Genomic DNA, 12,933 nt, shown 5'->3' with positions numbered 1-12,933 from the left:
ATACAGGGGTCTTAAGTGCATGGTAACTCCAAAACTGAGGTTTGCTGCTACCCCCTAAGAGCAGATCCACTGTGAGCCGAGTAGTAAGATTTTATTGTTGTTGGTTCTAGTAGAAATAATAAACCAGATGAGGTTTCTGGACTGCTTTATGTGAATGTGGCTGATTATAGTGCTAATAATTATTTCCTTACAGTTGAGTTGAAATATTTTCCACACTTTTAATGTGTACGTTTGTAATGCAAACTTTGCATGAGGATATTCGGTATAGAATGTCACTGGACTTACATTTGAATAGACTGATGTTCTATGAGACCAAGATGCTGTCCACACCACAGAAATCTATACCTAACAGGTTGTTGTGGTTTAACCTCAGCTGGCAACTGAGCACCACACAGTTGCTTGCTCACTCCTTCCCCCCTCCCCCCCATCCAGTGGGATGGGGGACAGAATTGGAAGAGTAAAAGGGAGAAAACTCGTGGGTTGGGATAAAGACAGTTTAATAGGTAAATCAAAAGCTGCACATGCAGCAAAGCAGAACAAGGAATTCATTCACCGCTTCCCACTGGCAGGCAGGTGTTCAGCCATCTCCAGGAAGGCAGGGCTCCCTCATGCGTAACGGTTACTTGGGAAGACAAACTCCATCGCTCTGAATGTCCCCCCCTTCCTCCTTCTTCCCCAGCTTTATCTGCTGAGCATGATGTCATGTGTTCTGGGATATCCCTTTGGTCAGTTGGGGTCAGCTGTCCTGGCGGTGTGTCCCCCCAGCCTCATCACTGGTTGGGGGGAGGGGGGGTTTGGTGTGGTTTAAGCAGCAGAAAAGGCTTTGACTCTGTGTGAGCACTGCTCAGTAGTAACAACAACATCCCTGTCTTAGAAACACAGTTCCCAGCACAAATCCAAAACACAGCCCCATACCAGCTACTGTGACGAAAATGAACTCTATCCCAGCCCAAACTGGCACACAGGTTTTATTAATATTTATGTATCTTTAGTAGATGAAATGGCTTAAAAATTGAATTCTGGACTTCTGATAGCAGTGGTTTTATTTTCTGACTAGCAGTGAGACACTAATCAGGCACAATTTTTGTTCATAAATGAGTTCATGTAGATAGAAATTTCTCTGTTATTTATACTTTTAGTGCAGAGTTCATCCTAAGGCACAGTCAGGAAGGACATATGACTGTTTCAGTGCCGTTATAAAGCTTCCATCTAGTCTCTGTATTGTTTGCTATGTTCTAGCCATTGGTTTAGGCCTTTGTATTCATTATAGGTAAGATTAATACACAATTCTTTCAGGTATAATTCAGTGGGGAGTAGATGAAGTAAGCTTAGATCATTGTGTTCTCTGAATTGGCACTTTACATTTAGAATATCTAGGAACAAATAATGTGTGAGTGTATATGTAAACTCTGGGTCTTTCCTGCTTGTCAGTCTCTTTAATTTAACGAAGCTCAATTACTATTTTGAGGAACCTTTCTTTACAGTGTTTACAATTAGTAGCTTTCAGCATAGTCTTATTGCCACTTTACTTAAGATATCATTGACGTATGGGATAGATGCAAACTTTTGGTTTTAACCATATTCTTTCTTCTCATGTTACTTCCTGTGCTTGTTAATTTAACCTTTCTCAGTAAGGGTTCTTGTTAGTATCTAAATTGTTCTCAGACGTGTTATCAATTTAAACCATAAAAATGTGGTGTTGCAGAAGGTGTAGTGTCAGGCAAATATGAACGTAATTACCAAGTAGCATGTTAAGGGAGGAGATGTCTTGATTATATTTAAGATGTAAATCATTACCTTATAAAAGCTGACTTGTAGATCTAAGGGTTAGACATAACTATTTATCTCCATATATCATATACTGGGTGGTTAATAAAATATAGTTTATAGCATCCTTTGAATTAAAGTAGATGAAGGGTAAAGGGCTAGTGGGATGAATGCTAAACTCAATATTAAATTGAAAAGGTTCAGCACAGATCTTTTTGTTAGCCATAATGTATGAGGAAACTTAGCTATTCTTATTTCTTCCAAGCCTTCATCATTTAAGAATCCAGTGACTACTGTGCATTTGAGGGAATAAATGGTGGTGTGTGAGTACCAATGTAACGTTTGTGACATAAGGATGTTTTAAGGAAACCCTAAAAACGCATTTCATTGCTTACTAAAAAGGAATAGAGCCTGGAAAAGCAAACTTAATTCCTATATTAAAAGTATCTAGTGGTATACTTCATAACATAGTAGTTGCGATTTGATATGACTTCTTGAATGCTTTCTTTCTAATCAAGTGTTCTTATTCTAGCTGACAAATCAAGACCACCTTCATCAAGCCCTTCCAGTATTATTCGCCGGACTTCCTCATTGGATACGCTTGCTGCTCCATACCTTGCTGGACAATGGCCTCGTGATAATCATGGACAAGCTGCTCCATGTATGAGAGACAAAGCCACACAGGTAGGACAGATTTTTGTATTTGGAGTATTTAAATGTGAAGACAGGATTTAAACATAAGCTTTTTCCTTGAAGACGTTCACTTTAGCATTCTTGCTTGCAGATTCCTATTCACTTTCAAACTGCAGGAATCCTACCTTTGCTGTTTTTGTTAATTATTTGCTTTCTTCGCTAAGAAAAGTCTGTGAAGTTAATATCAGTTAAGAGTTCCATTTTCTTCTTCCCTCAGAAAAACAGTAGTGTGTTGCACATCTGTTTCCTCATCGTTCTTACAGTGAGCAGTACACTACACTGCACTAGTGTTAAGTACTATTAAGTTTAAATTTATGTAAGAGAATTTAGCAACTCCTTATGTCTGTCTTAAAAGTAAACTAAAAAAGTGTCTGTAGTGCCTGTAGAAAAATTATTGTAGCCTCCTCTATGGGTGTTTATTTTCTGATTGTAAAAGGCATGGGATCTGTGCTTCTGGTATAGAATTCTATACACTGAAGAGCTGCCTCATTGAGCTGTGAATGATGTTCAAATTTAGCTCAGCTGGAAAGTATTATAAAAGTACATGACTTGCCAATAAACTTGAACAACTTGACAAAATTTTGCAAGCTTTTAATGGTTCAGTCCTATGCCACTTGTAAAGACAGAACCAACAAACACTTGAATGAAACTGGCATTACAGGAGCTGTGTGCTAGTGACAGTAGTTTTATCATTCCCCTTAAAGGGACCTGTTGCTACATGATATCCTGCTGTATGCAGAAGTGATTCAAGATGGATTTTTCCATAAAATATCCCAGTGTTTCCATTCACATTCTGTGCATGCAGTCTGGCTTTGGATTTCTGTAACTTGTAGAGTGAAGTAGAGCGTCAAACATAGCAGAATTTAAACCCCTATTCCTACACCATGATTTCAACAACAGGTCTCCACCAATTCCAGAGAACATAAACAAAATGCAGTTGGAAGAGAAACTGACAGCCTGTGGGTCATACTTGAGTTTGAGCCTGCCTTAGGTTTGGTAGCAATAACAAAAATGTGGCCACCTAGGTTTCGGTGTGCTGTCCACTTAAATGTGTGGGATGTTGAGGAGATCATGTCTGCAGTGTTGATTGTTACTGATGGCCTTGTCAAGAGCTGCAGCATTTTGCTCAATTCAGAGAGCAGCTCAGTAGAAAAGTAAGGTGTTTTTGTAGGGGAATATGCCTGTTGTGAATAAGGTGAAACTAGAAACTGCTGAAGAAAGGAGAGCCGAGGAACAAGTTTTCTGTGCAAGAAAATTAATCAGAAGAATGGTTAGAAGATGAGGTGAAAAAGGTAAGCAAATCATAGTAAGAGGAGGAGGATGAATGGAGATGTATGATTTACAAGATATTGCTGCTCATGGTTAGCTATTAAAATGCATCATTAATGGGCAGAACTAAACCCGTGTGGGTGCCTTAGTTATTTCTTTTCATATTTGATTACTTAGGATAATACTTTTTTTCAAAACTGCTGTCAAAGTGTTTGCTATATTCAGTTTATCTCTTTCAGTTTATGTTTGGTATAACCTGAGTCATGGTTGGGCTTTTATAATCTGTATTTTCCACCTGGATTAGGTATCTTCCGTTTTGGCTTACATTTTTCTTTTGTCTTCCAATTGTAATGCATCTAGCTGCTGTGGCAGTGGGGCTTTCATACATAAAGGGGAACATATTTGCAAAGATTAATGGGAAGACTGTAAAGGGCATTGGATATTTCTGCAGAATGAGTACATTTAGTGATGATTGACATTAGTATACTGCTGAGGGAAACAGAATAATCTGTTTGTGCTTCCTAATTTCAAATTTATCAAAACAGTAGAAAATTTTGTAATAGAGGCATACATCTACATGTCCAAAGCTTGTATTGATATGACACCAATAAGACACCATTGCCTTTAATCTTTCTGGTGTGCTTGAGAGCAACCATTTGAACTAGAACAAGTTTAAAACATGATTTACAATAGTTAGTTTCCTAAGATAGTATAGGCTCCCCATTTGTGTTTTTTAGCATTTCTGAAGATGTGTTTGAATGAAGTTTCATTTAACAAGATATTCTGACTCCAGTGTCTACTTTACATTTCGTAAAGTTTGATGTGAAATGGATGTGTTCATATTGCAAAAGTTTAGGGAACAGGAATTCAATCTATTAAGACATAAAACATTTTCAAGTTGAGTAAGCAGGGTATCTTGATTCTGCGGGTTTATGGCATTCAAGAAGTATGGGAAGGGACAGCAATTAGTGACACGCTTCAGCTTGCAGGCCTTTATAGAGATGCCCATAGGTCATATCTGAGAACTGTGTAAGAGATCCCAGGCCATGAACAGACTTGTATATCAGACTCCTGTTTTTAGGTGAAACCTGTCTAAAACTAGACTGAATTATGTATATGCAGAATGTTTGTTTGATGATGAATGTATTGGGTTTGTGTGTCAAAGTTTAGGTAGCGAGGGGGCTACTGGGCTGTCTTCTGTGAGAAGCTGCTATGTCAAACAGAGCCAATGCCAGCCTGCTTCAAGATGGACCCACCGCTGGCCAAGGCTGAGCCCATCAGCAACAGTAGTAGGGCCTCTGGGATAACATGTTTAAACCAGACAAACTGCACAGAAGAAAAACCCAAACCAAAACAAACACACCAGAAAAAATGGAGAGGGATTTTGCAGCAGAGAGAGAAACAGCTCTGCAGACACCAAGATCAGTGGAGAAGAAGAGGGAGGAGGTGTTCCAGGTGCCGGAGCAGAGATTCCCTGGCAGCCTGTGGTGAAGATCACAATGAGGCCGCCTGTGCCCTGCAGCCATGGACAGTCACAGGGGAGCAGAGACCCACCTGCAGTGTGGGGAGGACCCCACGCTAAAGCAGGAGGATGCCCAAAGGAGGTTGTGACCCTCTGGGAAGCCCATGCTGGAGCAGGTTTGCTGACAGGACTTGTGACCCCACAGGGGACCCAGGCTGGAGCAGGCTGCTCCTGAATGAGTGCACCCCATGGAAGGGACCCACAGTAGAGCAGTTTTCATGAAGAACTGCAGCCCATGGCAAGGACTCATGCTGGAGAAGCTTATGGAGTACTCTCTCTCCCATGGAAGGGACCCCACACTGGAGCAGGGCAGAGTGTGAGGAGTCTTCCCCTGAAGGAAGAAGGAGCTGCAGAGATAACGTGTGATGAACTGACCACAACCCCTATTCCCTGTCCCCTTGTGCTGCTGGAGGGGTGGAGGTAGAGAAGTCGGGAGCAAAGCTGAGCGTGGGGGGAAGGTATTTTGAGGTTTGGGTTTAGTTCTTAATTAAATTTTTTCCCCAAGTTGAGTTTGTTTTGCCCATGACAGTAATTGCTGACTGATCTCTCCCTGTCCTTATCTCAACCCGTGAACCTTTCATTACATTTTCTCTCCCCTGTTCAGCTGAAGAGGGGAGTGATAGAGCAGCTTTGGGCACCTGGCCCCCAGCCAGGATCAACCCACCACTATGAATAAGTGTATTATTGAGCGTCCTAGGGTGAATTCATACATGCAGATATTAAGCGCTGCTAAAAAAGGTGTTCGTAATCTTGTGTCTCTTTCCTTTTGAATCAGACCTGTTTGGCTTTGCCTGTTGTTGATTGAAATACAGCTATGTCAAAATACAAGCTAAAATGAGACAATTGCTTTGTGCTTTTTTAATTCTTAAAGAATAATTCATTTCAGCTGGAAAGTTTTTGCCTCTAAGACTTTTTTCCTAAGTGTTCTACTGTCTGATAAATTTAGCCTTAAACTCATTTGTCTCTGTAATTCTAGAACAAGCAGAAGGCTGCTGTGAATGGTAACAAGTAATAAGCAAGTAGTAGTATTTTAAGAACCTAGAGAAACAGAATTCCCTCATTGTCTTTTGGTTCTTGGGTCTGTGTTTCTTGAAAATGAGTATCATAAACAAAATACGGGGAATAAGTAGGAGGAGACTTGCTAAAATAGTATTACATTTCTGTGTTGATGTAAAGGTTTCCTATAATTTAGTGTCTTATACCGACTCAAAAAGGATTTCTAACTATTTGTTTTGAGGATGAGCATCAAAGCAAATTTTAATCCTTTAAAATTAGTTAGATACTAATTTATGAAGTAAGCCTTGAATCTTAAGTCAAAGTCTTGAATATAAATTAAATGCAAAGGCTGATTAGGGTGTTAATTAGATTCCTGTAGGCAAGTGTATTGGTTACGCTGAGTTGGGAAGTTAGAATTGACAGCTAAAACTTATTGTTCAAGGAGTTAGAGGATAGAATGAGTCTCCAGATTGACATGTGAGAATTGACTAGACAAAATTTGGTACTTGGGAATGTGGGTTATCAATTACTCTATTTTGTGATGAAGATAAGTGAGTGTTTTTCTGGAAAAATAGATAGATTCTAGTTTTGCTATGAAATAGGAATTTCAAAGCAACCCTACTAACTGTATTATTCAGATTTGTCCTAGTTAGTTTATGGTTTGGAATGATGAAGATGGAAAAACTACTGATAGTGGAGGTTTCATGGTAGCTGCAGCTGGTGGGAGTTATGTTTGGAGTAATACCTCATTTTTCCCTGCAAAATGGGGATTAATACCACCTCATTGAAGGCCTTGTTTCTGTTTTCTGAGTACAGATGGTCTAAGGTCAGCCTGTGGCTTGCCAGCTGTTAGTCTTGCATTTAAGAACTGCTGTTGTACACTGTAGATGTGAAAGCTTTGAGGCTAAGTTCTTCTCGGTAGGAGAAGGTGAGATATCTGTGACTCCAAAGGATGTTAGCTATATCACCACTGTGTGCTACGAACTGCACTGTGGCAAGTGATTTGCTGTCTCTTTCAGTGTGTAAGCTGCTTCCAGAAATCCTCCCCTTGCTTCTTTAGGTATAGTTCTTGTGACTGCATGGAGATTCTCAATAGATACTATTATTCCTCTTCTTAAAATCTTTGCAGTTGACTGCTTTTGAAGGCCATTCTGGTCATGGTTAGGTAGGAGTACAAACTGTCCATAAGGCATGTAGTTATTATCGAAGGCTTGCTTGTGTATTTTGTTACCTTGAGTAAATGCAGTTTGTCTTGATGATACTTTTAATTTCTTGTGTTTTACTGCTGCGTGTTTACAAGTTTCTTTATTAGATGTAAATGACTATTGGTTTGGTGAAACTAGTTTAGTATTATGTGTTGCTTTCTGCTTGGCCTGAGACAACTGTTAGCCTGAAGCACTTTGAGGCATTAATAAATTAATTTTCTGCTTTGCAATAGCTCTAGTGGTGCTTATGTGCCTTGCTTTACTTTTTCCTATTCCTCTGAGCAAAAACATAAAGTCTAAGCTCTACTGGTGTAGGCTTTCACGATGTTTACATCAAGGTGCTCTTGCTAATACATCAAAAATAACAAGGTCAGCATCTGTGCAGGAAATGAAATATACCATCTTCCCCAAATTCAGTGCTGTTGTACTGGTTCTTCAGAGCTTGTGGTACATCTGGCTGCCTTAATACTGCCTTATGCTCAGTAATTTGGAAGGGAAACTAGTACATTCCTGTATTAGAGCAAGTCTGAAAGTTGGGATTTTTGTGTGTGTGGTTTGGTTGGGTTTTTTTAACTACATAGTTTCACTCCAATTTCTCATACTTGTCAGAAAGGCTTCTAGTTAGTGCTTTTCACTTGCAGTTCTAAATCTAGCAAATCTTAACACTATTCTAATTTGTCTTAAAATATTCTGACAAAATAGGAATTACCCTTTTTTAATTAATTGTGTCATCTTCTTGCTGTAGACAGAAAGTGCCTGGGCTGAAGAATATTTAGAAAAGAAGAGAAGCTCACACAAACGTTCAGCATCATGGGGCAGCAATGATCAACTCAAGGAGGTCAGAAATGCAATTATGTGATAAACCTTTGGATTAAATTTTTTACTGGTATGCACTGTTAATCTAAGTTTTCAGGAGGGCATGAATATTGTACTGCTTTGTTTTATAATACAGATTGCAGGCTTGGTAAAAATAAGAAATAGCTGTTCATTTAGTATTGATTTCATATAAGAATTCAGGACTATTACATTTTTTTAATCTGAATGTGTGGGAAAGAAAGTGTCAAATGCAGGTGACCTCCTTCTTCAAAGGACGAGATACAGCAGTTACCAAACTACTTTCAAACTTTATGTATTTCAAGTTCTTTCATTAAACCACCAGAGGTATCTTTGGGGATTCCACTGCATTGGCAGCTAACATGTTAGGTTTGCAAGATCTTGAGTCTAATTTAGTGCTGGCAATAACTATGAACGTTGTGGTAGTAAAGAATTTTAACTTAAGAATTTAACTTAATTTAACTTAAGAATTTAAGTGATGGAATAAATTGGTGAAACTGTGTCTGTACCTGACTATTTCTGGTGAAATCTAATGTTAATTTTTCCTTTATTAGATTGCAAAATTGCGTCAACAGTTGCAGAGAAGCAAACACAGCAGTAGGCATCATCGTGATAAAGACAGACAGTCTCCGTTTCATGGTAACCATGCAGCCATTAACCACGGTCAGGTAAGGCTGTGCTCTTTTTGGACATGTTTTGGATATATTGGACAGATAATACTATTTTAAACTCCCTTCCACGTTGTGATTTGTCTTAAAAGGAACTTAGAAATACCACATACTGGTAAATATGTTGTAGCTATAGGGGAATTCTATGACATAGATCCACATCCTCTGACATCCTTGAGAGTATGGGGTCCTGGATGTTTTTGTTACTTGGCTGCGTTGTCTTTGAACTCTTGAGTTCAATTTGTGATTAGTTTGAATACTGTGCTACTAGAAGTATTTTGGATTTTTTTTTTTTTAAAAGAAAATTAACCATTTAGGAATTACTTCTTTAAGCTCTTTAAATCTGAAAACAGAATCTGTTTTCTCCTTTTCTGTATAGCAGAAAAACAGTTTGAATTTGAAACAAGCTGTCTAGTACAAATTCCTATAATTTGATCTGCTTTCATGAGGTATGGGTGCAGTACTTCACCTGTAGATTAAATGCTATTAAGCTTAGTGACTGTTGCAGCTCACATCAGACCAGTCCGAATTATCATAGAATAAAGACAGATAAATGATCCAATCCATTTCCTAAGGACTTTTGAGAAAGTTTAGGAAAACTGGTCAGACACGGATTTTTTTTTTTTTTGGTTGTTTGGGTTTTTTTTGTTAAAAGAAAAAGGTCAGAATACTTGATGCAGGTATTTTAGCCAAATTTGTACAACTTATTTGAAGATTTGTTCTGTTCTTACGGGTAATTGAGGCATTTCAGCTAAAAAGAAAATGTGCTGAGAAAATCTGGAAGTAGGCCCTCCAGTACACTAGGGAATTACATGCAGTATAACGGGTTTGGCTTGGTATCTAACAAATCTGTAGGTTTCTAAATGCTAAGCTATTGTCATTTTAACATAGATAATATCAGTGGTTGTTAATTTTGAAAATGAACAGTGATGCTGCTACTCTGAAAAATACCGTCCCCCCAATTATGCGTATGATTTTTTTTTTTTTTTGCATCATAATTATTATTATGCTCATGAAATTTTGATTCTTGTATGGAGGCCTTTTGCATTCTGCCAATTTTTAAAGTACGTGAATAAAATATTGCACAACAGATAATTTGTTTTGGGGCTTGTGAAACAGACGATAAAAATATAAACAAAGGCAAAGCAGCTTTTCCGGCATTGTCTTACCAAACAAACCATTGTTTTTCCTGTGAAGTTCTGTGCCAGCTGTGTCAAGCTACTTGCGAAGGGAGGCAGTTTCGAAAGGCTTCAAAAAGAGTAAGTGAAGGGTTTAGATTAATGGCATTTAGAGGCTGCTTTCTAAGTCAGAGTGAAAATCTGTAACTGTAGGCATCAAGGGCAAAGTTCTTAGACTTTCTCACTCCTTTCTAGGGAACTGCTAAACTAGAATTTCTGGCAGCAGCCCTGTTCCTTCAGCATTTGTGGGAAGGACTGTGTGGAAACACTTGCAGTTAGGGATTAGAATATTTAGAAATTTTTTCTGCATTTCCAACTTCAAGGAAACTTGCAGTTGTTGATTCTAGAGGATCACGCAAAGAAGTCGGAGTCCAAGGAGTTGGATTCCTGACAATGCTAAGAAAATGTCTTAGGAAATTGCCTCCTACGTAGTAGGAGTAGTCAAAGTTTGGTAGCCTATTCCAGTATGTCAGGGCCAGCTGCATGCAAACATTCTGTGAAGGCAATGTTTCTAATCTAAAGTGTCTTGTTTTGAGGCTGGTTGGTCCAACCCTGTAGCAGTACCTCTTCCCTTTCCACCCTCTGGCACTCTGGGTTAACAAGTCAAACTCAGTCATCTACAGAATGTTATTTCTCTTAGAAGTGGGACATGCCGTGTCAAACCATAGTGAACTCTATTGGAGCAACTTGTGCTTTTCTGCTTTGAACTCTTCAAACAGTACTATGATTCTAAGAATTTCTGTGGTAGGCAATCATATTTAAAAGATGGATGATTCCCATGTTTAGCTAATGGCTGTTGAAATCTTAGACAAGCATACTTGTGTGCTGCTTTTTGACAAGTTCAGTTTGTCCTCAGAACATGTATATTTAATAACTGGGTGCATAAGCAGTCTTTAGTGCCTAAACTTGTGCTGATATACCTGTATTATGACTGGATATTGACCCGTATTAGTTTACTGGATTGTTGATCCAAGACCTTGTTTGGAATGGGATTAGCAGGGTTGCTTTCCTAGACTCTTGCCTCTCAACTCTGTGCTCTTTTCCAGTGGTTTCTATTTTTAAGTTTTCATCTTCAGGCAACACTTTTGAAAGCTATTCCATGTTTGGCCATTATGAGAATGTTTAGTTTCTGTTGACATAAACATAGTCACAAGCATTTCCTGAACAGAAGCTTTTGTAGTTCTTTAAGTCTTTTTTTTTTTTTAATAATTATCCTAACATTTCAATAAAGCAAAACCAGTATCATTCAGAAGTTTTGCCACCTTGCAGATAGGTGATTGTGAGGATAAATCTGCATTATGATCTGCACTTAAGAATTCTCATTTACCTTAATTTTTCTAAGGTAATCTTCCTGCCAGGCAAATTTTACACAGTTTTTGAGAATTTGCATGCAAAGTCCCGATGCTTTGATGTATGTCTGTGCACAGTTTTGTTGCTTAGAGGAAAAAACCAAAAAAACCACAGGTGAAAGGCTTTGAAGAGCAGGTGAGAATGCTACTGTCCTCCAGTCAGTAGAGATGTTCTCGGTCACAGCCACTAGGCCATAGGGTCTAGGATTTTGACACAGGAATTCTGCTGTGACTTGAAGAGTCATGCTGTTCCTTGAGTTGAACTGAATGTTTGCAGGAAGCATTCCATTACCTGTAGTAGTGCCCTGCATATTCACCAAGTCTGTGTTGAAGTTTAGGGCAGAATCTTCTAATGTTCTGGTAGCATGATTTTTTTAATGGGGTGGGGGGTGAGGATGCTAATGGAGAGGGTAGGAAATCTCAAAGTTGTGGTGTACCAAAAGGGACATTGGAAAACTTCAGTAACATGTTTTCTGACAATGGAGATTTCATGCATACTTCGAAACACTGGATTTCTTAAAATGTTAATCTTCATTCTGAAGCAACTGCATATTAGCATTTGAGTTTGGGATTTTATTCTTTCTGTGGAAGTCTTCCTAAATTATTTTGTCAACCTTTTATTTTGGATTAATCTTGGTCTTCATTTAGCATAGTGCAGTCTTGCATTTGTGGAATAATTTTGCTTCTGCATATGTCGCGTTACTGTAGGTGATGGCAGACTTCCATAAAATACAATTTTAATGAAATTATAAGTGGTAAATCCAAGAGTGAAGGAAGTGAAATTGTGGTACAAGTCACTTCAGAAGGAATGTGAATATATTTCAAAGGCTTCAGAATTACTTACATTTAAATGTTTACTGTTAAATTTTCACTTGTAAAGCAATGTTAGGCTGGAGGCAGACCATATCAAGTGTTGTTTTGAAACTAGATTGTTGAAAGCTTTTCCTGCTAGCAATTAGACTTGAAACAAAATTCATAATGTCTGTGTCTTCATTTAAGGCATCCATTTTAACCCAATTGCTACAGTTTCCTGTAAATCTTTGAGGTGTAGATGTGTTCTGTTCAAAGGCTCACTTTTTGAGTAGAAATAGTAACTGTTTTGTAAGTAAATCTACATTGCTTTCTCATTGTCTCTGGTTCTTCAGGCTCCCATCCCAAAGAGTGCTCTTGTTCCTGTGATACCTATTACCAAATCAACAGGATCGCGATTCCGAAACAGTGTAGAAGGACTGAATCAGGAGATAGAGATAATAATTAAGGAGACGGGAGACAAAGAGGAGCAGCTTGTTGTATGTATCTGTTACCACGATTGCTTTTTATACTTATTTTGGCTTTGCTTTGAGATTTTTAAGTCACGAGCTTTATTTTGCTCAGTTTTTGAATTAAATTTGTCTGGAATTGATTTTGCTGTCTTAAAGGGTAGTTGAAAAGTCTCTTGGAAAGCAAAAAAGG

The 12,933-nt window shown here is 38.4% G+C and overlaps 1 protein-coding gene across 1 annotated transcript in view; it reads left to right on the top strand.

Annotated features, from left to right (window-relative positions):
• Positions 1–2,299: 2,299 nt before the first annotated feature.
• The window catches only part of FAM117B (family with sequence similarity 117, member B), a gene marked incomplete at its 5' end in the record, with an annotated part of 14,930 nt that continues 4,296 nt past the window's right edge, over positions 2,300–12,933 (top strand). Inside the window, 4 exons of the mRNA XM_010161893.1 lie at positions 2,300–2,451; positions 8,198–8,290; positions 8,841–8,954; positions 12,627–12,770. Coding sequence (XP_010160195.1) covers positions 2,300–2,451; positions 8,198–8,290; positions 8,841–8,954; positions 12,627–12,770 — 503 coding nt within the window. The remainder of the gene's footprint in view (positions 2,452–8,197; positions 8,291–8,840; positions 8,955–12,626; positions 12,771–12,933) is intronic.

This window comes from Eurypyga helias, unplaced genomic scaffold (genome assembly GCF_000690775.1).
Source record: "Eurypyga helias isolate BGI_N326 unplaced genomic scaffold, ASM69077v1 scaffold7742, whole genome shotgun sequence".
NCBI classification, from domain to species: domain Eukaryota; kingdom Metazoa; phylum Chordata; class Aves; order Eurypygiformes; family Eurypygidae; genus Eurypyga; species Eurypyga helias.
The sequence above is the reverse complement of the archived record's forward strand: the minus strand, read 5'-3'. Positions and strand labels throughout refer to the sequence as shown.